This window comes from Polypterus senegalus, chromosome 12, assembly GCF_016835505.1.
Source record: "Polypterus senegalus isolate Bchr_013 chromosome 12, ASM1683550v1, whole genome shotgun sequence".
In the NCBI taxonomy this organism is placed as follows: Eukaryota; Metazoa; Chordata; class Cladistia; order Polypteriformes; family Polypteridae; genus Polypterus; species Polypterus senegalus.
The window spans coordinates 71,824,721-71,839,980 of record NC_053165.1 but is presented as its reverse complement, the minus strand read 5'-3'; the positions used below and the strand labels follow the sequence as shown (position 1 = coordinate 71,839,980).

The following is a 15,260-nucleotide window of genomic DNA, read 5'->3' as shown; positions in this document are numbered from 1 at the left end:
GAGTCAAAGTCGTCCTTTTACTTCAAGATACTCTTCCTTCCAGCTACTACCAAAGTCTTTTAAATTGTGCCTTTGAATTAAAGACCCGCATGTCCCCCTCATTCATTGGTCAATAGTCAGGTCAGGGGGCATCCACTGATACAGTGCGTTGCCACACCCACTACACCACGAAAAATATCGGCATCCCAATTGGCAACCCCCTCCCAAGCAGACATGTGGTCCAGTTCTACCATCTAGAAATTACTATCTGCCACAGCCAGGTGTTACGTGGGCAGCCCCTTGGCCTGCTCCAGTCACTCAGGTCCACAGCAGTGAAGATCCTGTGAGCCAGATCACCCTCGGGGAATCGCGTCACCTGGCCATAGTGCCGCTAATGGACGTTCCCTCACAATGCATGCAATATGCCTCACTCAGCACTCCATGAGCAACCACTTGCTCGACACAAAGTCAAACCAGTCCAGTCCCACCCTCCAGAAATGACCCTCTATCTGTAACAGCCAGGTGTTACGTGGGCGACCCCTTGGCCTGGTCCAGCCACTTGGGTCCCCAACAATGAGGATCTTACAAGCCGGATCACCCTCAGGTAATGGCGCCACATGGCCATAGTGCTGTAAGTGACGCTCCCTCACAATGCAGGTCATGTGCCTCATTCGGGACTCCATGAACTACACAAAGTCAAACCAATGGTACCCAAGGATTCTCTGAAGAGACACACATGAAGGAGTCCAGTCTTCATCTCAGGTCACTGGATAGCGTCCATGTCTCACAAACAGGGAGCACCAGGACTCCAAAGAGTTGGACCTTCGTCCTTTTTCATAGATATCGGGAGCGCCACACACCCCTTTCCAGCAACCTCATGACCTCCATGCACTTCATGGGTGACAGCAGGGCCTTCAGCAGACTTTGGAATGACCTCCCAAAATGAATTACAGATCAGCTGACTCCATTCATTCCTTTAAACTGTCTGATCAGGAAGGCTTTTAACTTGACCAGACATGCTGCCCCTTCTTTCAGTTCACCTCTCTGTCCAGATATGGAGGACAATTTACAGTATGTGTGTGTGTGTTAGATCACAAATGATGCTATTCGTTAGGCTTTTCTTTTAGTATTGAATTTAGTATTTGACTCTGCTTTATTGTCTTTTATTATTCTATTTAATGCTATGCACATCCTGCATCTGTTTTATTGTTCTATTCAGGAAACATTTGTATCCAATGTTATATATACTGTACCATGCTGTTTAGTTTTGAGACGCTGTGAAGCGCATTGAGCATTTGAAAGGCACTATATAAATAAAATGTAATATTATTACAGACTACATCAGGGGAATATATCCAAAGGACGGACCCTAACCTGCACGACTTTGGGAATGTTAGGGTCAACTGGAGGAGTAACAAGAAAGACAACATCTGTACCCAGGGTGATGGAGCTGTGCAGCAGCAGCACTAACCAATGCACTAATGTGCTGTTTATTCCTAAATTAATTTTCACTTTAAGTGTGATTATTTAAAGAATATATTGAATATATTATTATTTAAAGAATATTGGCAAATGTACGAAATTCTCTTGCCACAGCAGTTACCCTTCTTTCTGCAAACATATTACTAATGTGAGGAGAAACCGCATGGCTGCCTGAATCCCATAAAGTTAAATCCTTACTTTATTCAGTCTGCATTTATTCAAATTTCTCTGATCTCAAATTTGATTTGGCTTCTTGTTTTGTCTGGAGAACACTTGCTCTAAATATTTTGTTTTAATGCCACGTGTAAAAGGTTAAGCTAGAAGTGTCGCAATTTGTGCTCTCTGACCACCCACTCAAACCATTACAATCGTTTATCCATTAGACAGGTGCTTTTCTTCGGAAGGTAAACACTACCTCTTATCTTTTCTTTCCCCCCTGCTATCTTATCACGGAAAGAATAAAAATAAAAGAAAGGGATTATTTATTTTCTCTGAGCAAATGTGCATTCGTTACAGGTGAAGAGGAGGGGACAATGTCTGTTTCCAACGGGCCACAAGTTCAAAGTTTAAGACCTCGTGGAAGCCTTGCTCTCTGATGTGGAGTTCAGTTCACTATTATACTCAAATCGCCTGATGTACCCAAAGGTTCCTCCTTCCATGCCAGCTCAGAAGGGTACTGTAGGACATGGACCTCATAGTTGGCTGAAGAGACCGAACTGCGATCGAGAAGGAAACAAATTCGATCAGACAACAGAAAACGAAAGCATGCCAAGCTCCACTCCTATTGAACCAAATGATCAGGTTTGAGACGTGATTGAAATGTTACTACACGTGTGAAGAGGAACTGCTACTGTGAAAGAGGCAAGATAAATTGTAAGTTCTAACTGCTAATGTTTAAGTTCTAATTATAGTAAAGTCATCTTGAAGGTTCACTTCAGTCTTTCTATAAACTGTAGTGAAGTAATACAATTAAAATACCTTTGAATATTACCAGCAATTAGACTTTTGCTGGAAGGGAAAAGGTGTTGGTGGCAGATACACATAGATATATGCCAAGCCAGCATTTCCTTATACTTGATAATAAAAAAAATAAACCTTCATGGAATCTAGAGCAACAACTCAGCCAGCCAGTGTACTTGGTGTCCTTTTTTTTAATGTCTAGTTGTCCCATGAATCTTCCTTGAGCCAGAATAGTGGATACTGATAAAAAATAAAAAACGCAGCTCAGTTTAATACTCAATTCAATTTAAATTGTGTTTTCAAAATACTTTCTTTTTATTGCTGGTTACTCCTACTGAGGAAGTATTTTCAATAAGCTACAAAAAAAAAATGAACTGGCAATTTAGTTCAGTTAAGTAAAGGCTGAGCGATAAAACCTGATAATACATGATGACATGTAGTTTAATAAAGCATTGCCTAAGTGTTTATGAACTGAGACAATACCTTCTAGCAATTCATCACCTTGCTGTAGGAACCATCACTAAGGTGATATACAATACTCTACATACGGATACATTTAGAGACACAAGACAGACATGAAACATATAATTATCTCTTTTATAGTTATAGATCCACGTGACCCTGTAGTTAGGATATAGTGGGTTGGATAATGGATGGATGGATAGTTATAGATCGCTATAAGTCTGTCTTGCATAGAAAAGCACCTTAGAAGTACAGTAGATGTGGAAAACACTGCATTATTTATTTTTACCCCACCAGCCTTAACCTTATTTCTTTGTCTGACATTTTCCACTTTTCTTCCTATATGTTCTTAAAAGCACATTTTGACTACTTTCACTTAAACTTTCTTTATATAGAGAAGAAACACACACAGGAGATATGCAGATTTGTTCTTATCAAAAGTCCAGTAAGTCAGCAGCTCTCCAAGGTGTCTACAGTATTGATGTAAATGGCCTTAAGAAGGTAACACCATTTTATACGTCTGCAGTAATTAACATTCATGAGATTAACTCTTTTTATAACTTACCATGTCGTACATTTTTTAGGAAGTGAAACAACTGTCTTTTTCAGCTGAATTATTCGGGAGGCACACACACAATAAAGGTTTAGCTCCATGTCACTATTTTAACATTGGCAAAGGAACCAGGGAAGGCACATACATCACCGTAGATTGGTGGCACAGATGGTATCTTTACTCTTTGATGATAAAGGCACCAGGTGTATTACAAGTATAGGATGGGCAAACGCAGGTAAGAACTTTACAGAGAAACAAACGTTTAAAAAGGCTTATCATTGGTGATTTTACATTGAGTACAAGATAAATAAGCACACGCAGAGCCATTGGTGACATTCTGCTATTTCTTTAGGGATTATGAATAGTAATTAGAAACGTGTACTTGTACATTCCATGTCAGTGAAGCTGTCAAATTACTGTACACAGTGGCTAAGGAGCTGAAAAAAATCTACCGACCTGGAGTTTAATATGTGGCTTCAAAGGCACAGCTTAATACGTAGCACCAATTACTATCTTTCTAAACCATACTTAGAGAGAAATAAAATAGCCAGTTTATCTGGAGAGGTACAGAATTGTTTTACCCACTAGGTGGCAGGTGTGACCACAAAAACAAAAAAAAATGTACTTTGTGGATACAGAACAGACTGCAGCTCAAGGTTACTAATCTTCAGCCATAATCCCTTTTTTGCCAGTCTTTACAAAGCCTTTACCCTAATGGTTTGTTGGGAACTCGGCCTCTGGATTTAATACAAACCCAATCTGAAGGTGTTCCTACAAGGGGTTTTTTCTTTAGTTGCGGTAACACTGGAACTGATATTGGCACCAAAACTTTGTGAACCCTTTAGAATTTTCTGTATTTCTGCATAAATATGACCTAAAACATCATCAGAGTTTCACTCAAGTCCTAAAAGTAGATAAAGAGAAACAAATGTGACAAAAATATTATACTTGGCCATTTATTTATTGAGGAAAATGATTGACTATTACATATTTGAGTGGTAAAAGTATGTGAACTTTTGCTTTCAGTATCTGCTGTGACTCCCCCTTACTAAACGTTTCCGGTAACTTTTGCTCATTCCTGCACACCGGCTTGGAGGAATTTTCACCCATTCCTCCGTACAGAACAGCCTCAACTCTGGGATGTTGGTGGGTTTCCTCACATGAACTGCTCGCTTCAGGTCCTTCCACAACATTTCGATTGGATTAAGGTCAGGACTTTGACTTGGCCATTCCAGAACATTCACTTGATTCTTCTTGAACCATTCTTTGGTAGAACAACTTGTGTGCTTTGGGTCGTTGTCTTGCTGCATGACCCACCTTCTCTTGTGATTCAGTTCATGGACAGATGTCCTGACATTTTCCTTTAGAACTCTCTGATATAATTCAGAATTCATTGTTCCATCAATGAAGGCAAGCCGTCCTGGCCCAGATACAGCACAACAGGCCCAAACCGTGATACTACCACCACCATGTTTCACAAATGGGATAAGGTTCTTATGCTGGAATGCAGTGTTTTCCTTTCTCCAAACATAACGCTTTTTATTTAAACCAAAAAGTTCTATTTTGGTCTTGTCCGTCCACAAAACATTCTTCCAATAGCCTTCTGTTTTTTTCCACGTGATCTTCAGCAAACTGCAGACAAGCAGCAATGTTTTTTTTTTGGACAGCAGTGGCTTTCTCCTTGCAACCCTGCCATGCACACCATTGTTGTTCAGTGTTCTCCTGATGATGGACTCATGAACATGAACATTAGCCAATGTGAGAGAGGCCTTCAGTTGCTTTGAAGTTACCCTGGGGTCCTTTGTCACCTCGCCGACTATTACACGCCATGCTCTTGGAGTGATCTTTGTTGGTCGACCACTCCTGGGGAGGGTAACAATGGTCTTGAATTTCCTCCATTTGTACCCAATCTGTCTGACTGTGGGGTGGAGTCCAAACTCTTTAGAGATGGTTTGGTAACCTTTTCCAGCCTGATGAGCATCAACAACTCTTTTTGTGAGGTCCTCAGAAGTCTCCTTTGTTCGTGCCATGATACACTTCCACAGACATGTGTTGTGAAGAGCAGACTTTGATAGATCCTGTTCTTTAAATAACACAGGGTGCCCACTCACAGCTGATTGGCATCCCATTGATTGAAAACACCGGACTTGAATTTCACCTTCAAACTAACTGATCATCCTAGAGGTTCACATACTTTTGCCACTCACAAATATGGAATATTCGATCATTTTCCTCAATAAATAAATGACCAAGTATAATATTTTTGTCTCATTTGTTTGACTGGTTTCTCTTTATCTACTTTTAGGACTTGAGTGAAAATCTGATGATGTTTTAGGTCATATTTATACAGAAAAAGAGAAAATTCTAAAGGGTTCACAAACTTTCAAGCACAACTGTGTCTGTAGAACCTTCACTTTGATTCCTTCTTCAGACAGAATGTCACTAGAGAGGGTGTAATGAGCACAGCAGGTGTATTGCCAGTTAAGTGGTTATTCTCTGAAGCTGTGTCATGAAAGAAAGACAAATAATGACGAAGTGCAAAGGAATAAAAATAAGGAGTGTCTTCACCTCTTGAGCAATCATTAGGAAACAATGGCTTCAGTAATCAAGACATTTCAGAAAAGTCAAATATTAATCAAACAACTCAACTGAACAAGCCCTGGACGGCATGGTGGCGCAGTGGTAGCGCTGCTGGGTTCGCTTCCCGGGTCTTCCCTGTGTGGAGTTTGCATGTTCTCCCCGTGTCTGCGTGGGTTTCCTCCCACAGTCCAAAGACATGCAGGTTATGTTACTTGGCGCTCCTAAATTGTCCCTAGTGTGTACCGGCACCCTGCCCAGGGTTTGTTTCCTGCCTTGTGCCCTGTGTTGGATGGGATTGGCTCCAGCAGACCCACCGTGACCCTGTAGTTAGGATATAGCAGGTTGGATGATGGATTGATGGATGAACAAGCCTTAGTCATAGTAATTGTTAAATTCTTATAGCATGAATAAAGCCTAGTGAAAAATGTTAGATTGATACAACAATGGAATGTACAATGAAATACGAGCATGGTTAGTCAAAACTAAATGCAGGACAAGGGTGCAGTGAAAAGCAGCTCCTATTACAGCTCCCTAGCACCGAACATCTCTAGTTTAGAGTGGCATGGGAGGTTTGAAAGGGTGGGCTTGCTGTTTTTTGGTAGATGGCCATAATGTGAGGCAGCCTACAAGACCTGTTTAGGAAGGTCCAGAGAGGCACCAAATGGTCTTCCTTTATCATTTACTTTATTCTCCTTGTGTTTATCCCTTTTTATGTAATTTTACTAAATTAATCTTTTTTGGCCTCCTGGTGAATACCAAATAACTCTGCATTACGTAATTAAATGGCCCAAGTTTAAGCACTAAACATAAATCTATTACAACAGGTAAACATAATTAAGAGTATGCCATTGTGGTGTTCAAATAGTACAAAACATGCACCATCTCTACATATAATCTTAATTTGGATCTTGATCTTTGTTTGTCTGCGAATGAATTATAAGCACTAGATGGCAGTAGAGAGACAGCTAAAACATAGGCATTGCATTAAGAATCTCCTCCAGGCTTAGACTACTGAAGACTGTAGTACGCCTGTCACACCTCAAAACACAGACATTCAAACTAAACAAATTGTTGTGCATTAAATTAACTAAAAGATTTACATTTAGATCTTGATCTTTGTCCACAAATTCCACACATGCGTAGACCACCTTCCAGTTTAGGACGTTGTTGTTACTCACGGATGTCAACAATGTGCCGGAATAATGAAGGGGGTGGTGGACAGTGTTACGCTGGTTAGCTCCTGAGGCCTGGTTAGAGAATGAGATTGCCGAAGATAAAAGGTACATGCCTACGTAACATATGAATGAAAGAAAGACAGTGGGTAAAATGAATGACAACGTAACAGCACATTCTGGAAATTATTATTGTTACGCTGTAGCCGGCGAGTGCTGCGCGTCTCACAGGTGTACCGTGGCTTGCTCACATGTCAGTGAAGTGATCCCTATTTATGCTTTAAAGAGCCTGGATACCTATGTGTCCCCCTTTTATAACCATTGCTCCGTGTATATTGCCGTACTCATTGGATTGCCACAAAGCAACCTGCGAGATTGGAGAAAGATTGAGAAGAGATCGTGAGAGGAAACGATAGCGTCGTGAAAACGAGACGGACTGTGAATGGACAGAAGTAGAAATGCTCCTACACCACCACATAATTACTATTCGGACAGTGATTCCGAGTAGGCCGTTCCTATCAAATCAATGTCCAAGGGGTTTCTTTTGTAATTTTGTTTCCCTTATAAAAAATCATAATGCTGTGCGATGAAAGGTCCAGTTCACGACTGGCAGCCACGTTTAAACAGGGAGCCCTTCATAGACAACTTTAACACGCGCAATGTAGTTGGGTGCACATGGCTAGTTAAGAAATAAAAGAGGTCCCATACTCCTCTATAAATTTTTGTCAGCCTGCTTTATTCACTTATAGGATCTGAGACAGCAAACATCTGATAAGCACTTAGCAATGCAGACAGGTTGTTAGCCGAGCATTAGGGTCGCTTCTACAATAGACCCATTCAGAAATAGCAATTAACCTAAGAAAACATCATCAGTGAAAATCCAAGTTGATCACTGGGAGAACATGCCAAGTTTAAAAAGACAGTCAACAGGCTAAAAAATGACGCCATGTTTTTAGAGCTATAAGGCAGCGGTGTTAACGTCTATGCTACTCTATTGCTGCAGCTTCGGATCTGCTCTTTAGTGTATAAGTTGGCACACAGAGAAATGAACTTACCATGAAGTTTGTAAATAAAGATTACATCAAAGCAAAGACAGAAAAGTGAAACGTCCACATGCTTTTAAAGCTCTTTATCGAGAAACACACACAGGCACAAGGAAAGAGATGAGAGACAGTTTTTATACATTTATATGTTTAATTATTACATCACTCTAGTATGGAAAGAATAAGAGAATCATATTTTGCATGCAAAAAATTCAGAGCTTTTACATAATGTACCTGGTTTACTATTTCTGTGACTCGGTGTAAAATCTTTACATGCTGACCAAATGCCAAACATTAGCCTATTATTAACCTACATTAGAAATTCAGGGGGAGCTGCGGTACATGCTCTACGTATTTACACGCTCCAGGAATATTGCCCTGCATCGCTGAAAGTAAATCAATTCAATAAAAGTAAATGTCATGGTTTACTGGGGCACAGAAAGGTGCAGATTGTCAAGAAAGAACTAAAGAAACAACAGCAGTGGCTTTGAGCACTGGTCAATGGCCGTCTGAGGGCTGAGCTCATTAGACGGACCTTTCACAAGGGCAAACCAAAGAGATCAGACGAGTGGCCTCTACAGGAAGCCAGCTGTGTACTGGAGAACAGAGTCACTTTTTCCAATTATAAAGTCACAGTTTTCTAAGGTACAAGATGTGTTAAGCTATGCATTTTAGCAACTCCTCACATTAACAAAAAAAAAAGACAGTATAAGATCAGCTACATATGGGAAACTGCAAACATACACTAAGCATATGTGCGGCTATGCACCGAGTGCATAACACAGAACCAAGAAACAAATAAAGAGACAATAAAGGCAATTTAAAACAGTAAAAAGTAAATGGATGGAGCCTCAAATACAAAACTATAAAGTTTAATCTGAAACATTGTGTAAACAGTAGAAACTTCTTGAAAATCACCATTTAGTCTAATAAAATGTCCGATTCAGAACCCAAATAAGATTATTCTAAGGCTATAAAATAGCCCTTTAGGCTAAATATCTTCCTTCTTTTATTTGTAGGTAGTCCAATGGTTGCTTATCGCATTTAGACAATGACTGCTATAATCTTAAAATCCATCGGTGCAATCTGTAGACCCTATTCTCTAATTGCCATTCACTTTCAAATGCAAGGTGCAAATATGTCTGCCACGTAACCCTGACCAAATAAAAACACTCTACTTCAGCTTAACAACAACATGGACTTTTTTCCCTAGATCTGCATGTAATGTATGGTTTATATCAATAGCCTTTAGATTCCTTCTTTTCAAAATAGTTCACCTTTTTATATTAAAAAAAAAACAAAAACAAACACTTTATTATATTTGGGATTGCAGACATCTTGGGGTAAGAGTTCACTCTAACGTTAACTTGCCATATCCAAAAGAATCAACTTCTCATTGTAAACAGGTTTTCTCTGGTATTAACATTGAGATTGTGGCAGCAAAATGAATAAAAAATTATTGCCTTTTTGAAAGACAGAAGTAAAAAATGACTAATGTACATGAATCAATACATTGCAAGAAGGCACCAAAGCTGCTATTGATTCTTAACAAAGTCCTGGGGGACCCCCGTGGCTGCAGGTTTTCAGTCCAATCCGTTTCACAATCACCGAGTCAGCCATACTCTTTATTGATCTCACTATTCTATTAGGTTGCCTTCATCTCCTCTTATTCTTCACTCAGAAATGATTGGTGTGATATTTATATAGACATTATAAAACACGTGTTTTTCTCCCATTACTGTAGGGCATTTCTGTGGAGTTTGCTCCTGAAAAGCTGACAATTAACAAAATGGAGCAGACATATTATACTAAAGAAGCAATCTCAGTGTCTTTTCAACAATCAGCACACTGATAAATGCATGTAATTTATTGTCCTGTAACACATAAATGCTACATTTCATGAAACCATTCTCCGTTTGACTTTCCCGGATTGACACAATAAAGACGAAATTACTAAATACAGCCTGCTTAATTAAGACAGATGTCCAATTAAAATAATACTTTCATTGAAATGCAGGTTTCATACAAGACATTAACATCCATCCATTTTCCAACCCGTTGAATCCGAACACAGGGTCATGGGGTTCTGCTGGAGCCAATCCCAGCCAACACTGGGCGCAAGGCAGGAACCAATCCCGGGCAGGGCGCCAACCCACCACAGGGCACACCCACACACCAAGCACACACTGGGGACAATTTAGAATCGCCAATGCACCTAACCTGCATGTCTTTGGACTGCGGGAGGAAACCGGAGCAGACACGGGGAGAACATGCAGACTCCACGCAGGGAGGACTGCCATTAACATGTGAATCTCCAGTTCTGGTCCTTGACCACATTTGAATATCTGAACCTGCTTAATCCAGTTCAGGGCAGCCACAGCCTATTCTGGCAGCGTTGGGCGCAAGTACCAAGGAACGGGCAAATTTGGGGTCATAAACCAGCCTAAAATGGAATATTTTGAGACGAGGGAAGAAAACTGGGGTACCTAGAGAAAACCCCCATATGCACAGCATTCAGAGTAAAAATCTGAACACAGGAATCAGAAATAGTGAGACAACACCGCTAACCTAAACACACACCATGGGAGGTTTCAAAATGAGAGTTACCGTAGATTGTTAGAGAGTGGGCAAAAGAAAGAGAGAAACAAAATACTGGTCATAAATATCATTTTAGTTTATCAGTATTGAAGTTATTATGAGATATTGGTCTGTATTTAGGGTCACAATATGTCAGTTCAACTGAACAAAACTCCAGCAAGTGAATGTTGGCAGCAGACCTCTAGTTTATTAAATGAATGTATCCGTAACAATCACCGTGGCTCGGAGGACATCTTTGCAAAATGAGGTCGCACATTAAAATGATCTCTGCACACAGGCACACTGAGTGATTTATACCTTATCACATACTGATGTATCCTTTAACCCGATATAGCCAGAGATGACACTTTTGACACAAATACAGTGAAGAAGGTGACTCAGTTGGTGTACAGATTCAGAAACACAGGAAAGGGACACTGGATGATGGCTGGCTAAGATAGCACAGATGAGGCACAAACCCCCAAAATTCTATGTGCCAAACGTATCACTCAGTAAGGTGCGTAGTATTGAATACAAGCATTATAATCCGAAATTGTCATCAGCCAGTGTTCAGAGGACTGTTGTCGTAATAGACAGGTTAATAGAAGCTTGTTCAAGAAGCATTACTCAAGAGAAGAAAGAAGGTCATTCATTTCACAAGAAGCTTCATGCATAGGGAGTGAAGAAACATCTGCAAGACTACAGTATAAAGAATGAGATCATACATTGTACATTGTGTGCTTTTCTTTCTGTAGCAGTGATAGATAGCAACACCTTCAGGCTTTATTATGGCTAACATGCAGGCTGGCATTAGCAAAGGGAAGAGCTGCACTTCTGCAGCAGCCATTCAGCTTTCGTGAACAGAAGATCGTTTATTTATGGCCATTGAACTTGATGTAACAGAGGCTTAATTACCAACGATGACCCATTTTCAAGTTCAGTACATGTCACTAACCAGTCTATGAATTATTACAAGTCTGTTTTTTCAACTTCTGAGGGAAACAAAATGAAAAAATGAAGGAAAACTTGTGTCACTAAACAGACATAATGCTGCCTGCACATACGCATTGTGTCCTAAGTAGCATGATTTTGAGTAAACTACTTTAAGGCTAAAAGTAACATACAAAGACAACAAAGTGTTCTAATAGCTTCTGCACTCCAAAAGAGGTCTACAAATCAGCCTCACAAGAACTGGGCAGGTTTCCATTCTCCCCAAAGACTCTGCGTTTAGTAGTCGTGCGTCAGAAACAGACTGCACTCATTTGGTGGCAACCCCAGTCAACTAATATACGCCTGTTCCTACAACTTGTTTTAGAAACGTTACTGTGCTGACATAAAAAAAAAAAAGCCGATAAACAAACAAAATCTCATTCGTTTTCTTATCTTGGGCTGGGTGGGATAACAAGCATCACCTTGTCTCTCGATAAGTCTGACTACAGACCGCCATTCACAATTTAGGAAAGAAAGGACACTAGTCTGCAGATAACTAGTATCACACTTGCTCACAACTCAGGACTTAAACAAACAGATCTTGACCATACCATTTAGATCTTCCATCGATTCTCACGGCAAAAGAACTGCGATGAAAGTTAACACAAAAGGCAGCCGTACGGCGTTAAACAAAAAGACAAGAAAGAAGTTTCCTAAACGCAATGATCCGTGTCCATTTGCAAGTCGGGCCAAATGATCACGCGAATTCCCCTTGGGAAAAAAAAATCAAAAATCGGTATAGCGATTTGCTAAGCCAGTCACAGCATGAATCGATACATAAAGCGGGTGCGAGGCATGAAACTATCACTGCTGATGGGGGGCAACTTTTTTTAATTTAATAAAGAAGTTTGTTTCCCTGTCTAGTGAGGGAAAGGGACATCATCACAGGAACAAAGCAATGCAGTGTAACATTTCTTCAGAAAGATTTTAAAAACATGTCATAACTATTTAATACATGCTTTCTTTTGTGTTTATGAATAATACTGTCTTTACTTATCCTCCTATATATTAAAAGGGGACACACCAAAATAAAGTAAGTGCTAGTTTTTCATCCCCAGGAAGATGAAGAAAAACTTTAAACTTATGTTATGAGAGTAACTGTACTGGACGCAAGGGCAACTTTAAAAAATATAATTTTTTTTTTTTTTATAAGTATGCTTTTTCCCCCCTTTGACCCTATCTGTACTTTCATAATGGTGAAACATTTAAATATTTATATATATATATATATATTTATATAGGCATATACAGACAAAATGGATAACCACCTCTCTTAAACCATCAAAGAAAACATTAGGGGAGACACCCTTGACTGTCTCTTTTGTCTTCATAAAAGTGTGACATACATCTGGAAGGTGGGGACAGGAGTGTGGAATGCATCTGTGCAGAATAAAGCTTTCCCAAAGTGGCCAGCTGGAAGACAAGACTTGTAAAAGGAGGAGAAACATAGGACTTGGTGCGAAAGAGGACGTTGTGCACAAAGAACCTAATCACTTGCAACATGGTTCTCATTTAAAAGAGTGTGCCAGCGCTCAATCTTCTTGTCCTTGTTCTTGAGGCATTCATACCAGTGCTTGAGCCGCTCGCCTTTCGCAGAGATACCTAGCTGACAACCGCCTGAAGAGATGAGAAAGCAAGCAGGAGAAAAAAGACAGACAGAGAAAAAAAAAAAATTGAGCAATCGTTACAATTAAACAGAGAGAGAGAGAAAAAAAAATACAGCAAAAGAAAACGCACAACTACGCAAACATGCAAGCTGACCATTTGATCTTTAGGAGACACCAAGACATAGAAAAAGAAAAAAGCAAATAAGTAGTAGAATTTAAAGCACAAAAAAGTCCTTTTCATATCATTCAAATTATTTTCACAGAGTATATGAGAATACAAATGAAGGAAATGTATTTTTTAATTATATTTTTCAACTACAATCAGTGCATGCCCCCAACCAGCAACCAACAACAAGGCAGATTAGATACATCGTTCTGTTCAGTAGCTCTATGGATAAAATGTACGCACTAAATCTACGTCAATCCGTCTGCTACAAAATAAGAAGCACTGTGACTGGCTGGGTTTGGTTTGTAGTAAGGAGACTGTGGAAGATTGTGGGTTCGCTTCCCGGTTCCCTGGCTAGTGCTTTGAGTAGCGCTATATAAATGTAATGAATTTATTATTATTATTATTATTAAAAGACACAATTGTCATAACAGAGCACTTGATTTGCTTGACATCAGATTATATCCACACCATTCATCACAAGTCACATTCACAGAAATGCACCCACATGGCCAGCAGATGGCACCTTAAATACACTATTCTAGATACTGGCACACTGTGCGTGCTGTTAAAAGCAAAATAAGACATCTTCAAAGGAATGTATGCTGTTGTTTAAAACAAAAGTTACACAAACAAGAAAGGCCTCACAGCAAAACAAGCTGCACTCACCTATATAGTCATTAGATTTTCCAATGTCGTAATCCCACACTGAGATATCCAGCGTCTTCTTTGCTAAATCGCTATGCTTGATATCATAAAAAAATTCCTGAAATCATATTAAGCAGGAGTGTGTCAGGTTTACTAGAATTAAAAGAAATATGGGCTAGCAATCTTTTGCCTAAATGTACCAGTTCAAAGTAATTCCAAATACATATGTAATGTAAAACAATTTATTATTTGACAAATTTATAAACACATTTTAATCACTTACTGGACGCACCCTCAAGAGTATTTTTTATTCTTTTGGCGCATACTTTAATTTACCTACAAGAAAGGCTATAGAAATGAATACATACTAGTATACTGTATATTGTATTATTGCTGGCATCCTAGGAAGCCACCAAATTTCAGTCTTCAAATGATAAATTTGGCCCGCTTGACCCATATAAACCAAGACCAAAACAAATGCTTTGAGTCGTAACACATCCTGTAGTTATAAGGAGACTGCTGAGTGTTATCTGTACAGAGTATAACTCATGCAAGGGCTCAAATACGGAGAAAGCAGGACAGTTACCTGACAGAAAAAAGAAAGAAAACTGATGTTTACAAAAACAAAGGTTGGAAATAATAATAATAATAAAAAAGAAAGAATAAAATCAAGAGAAAACAGAAAAAAACCAAAAAATAATTATTTTAACCAGAACTTAATCATTCTTATTTTGTTACCACACTGGTACTACACCTTAAAATACATTTTATAATTAAACGATTTAGACTTGAAAAAACAATCTTAATAAAATAAGAAAAGTTAATTTATAAATACCTCATTAAATTCCGGGTTCAAGGTCTTCTTTTTAATCTGAGTTTTGTTTTTTGCCTTTTTCCCCATATCTGGCTTTAAGCAGCTAGTGGTTAAAAAATATACATATACAGTACATTAATACAGAAATCACCTCAATAGCTTTTTTTTAGCACACAGAACATTTCATTATACAGACCAATATTACAAATTGTATATTTTTTATATTT

At 39.1% G+C, this 15,260-nt stretch overlaps 1 protein-coding gene across 3 annotated transcripts in view; it reads right to left on the bottom strand.

Annotated features, from left to right (window-relative positions):
- Positions 1-10,881: 10,881 nt before the first annotated feature.
- Positions 10,882-15,260, bottom strand: part of LOC120540989 (rabphilin-3A-like) — a 169,171-nt gene continuing 164,792 nt past the window's right edge. For all 3 annotated transcript variants that reach the window (XM_039772206.1, XM_039772207.1, XM_039772208.1), the window contains 3 exons: positions 15,055-15,136; positions 14,241-14,337; positions 10,882-13,415 (listed from right to left, as the gene is read on the bottom strand). In XM_039772206.1, the coding sequence (XP_039628140.1) occupies positions 13,285-13,415; positions 14,241-14,337; positions 15,055-15,136 (310 nt within the window). In that variant the 3' untranslated portion in view covers positions 10,882-13,284. The remainder of the gene's footprint in view (positions 13,416-14,240; positions 14,338-15,054; positions 15,137-15,260) is intronic.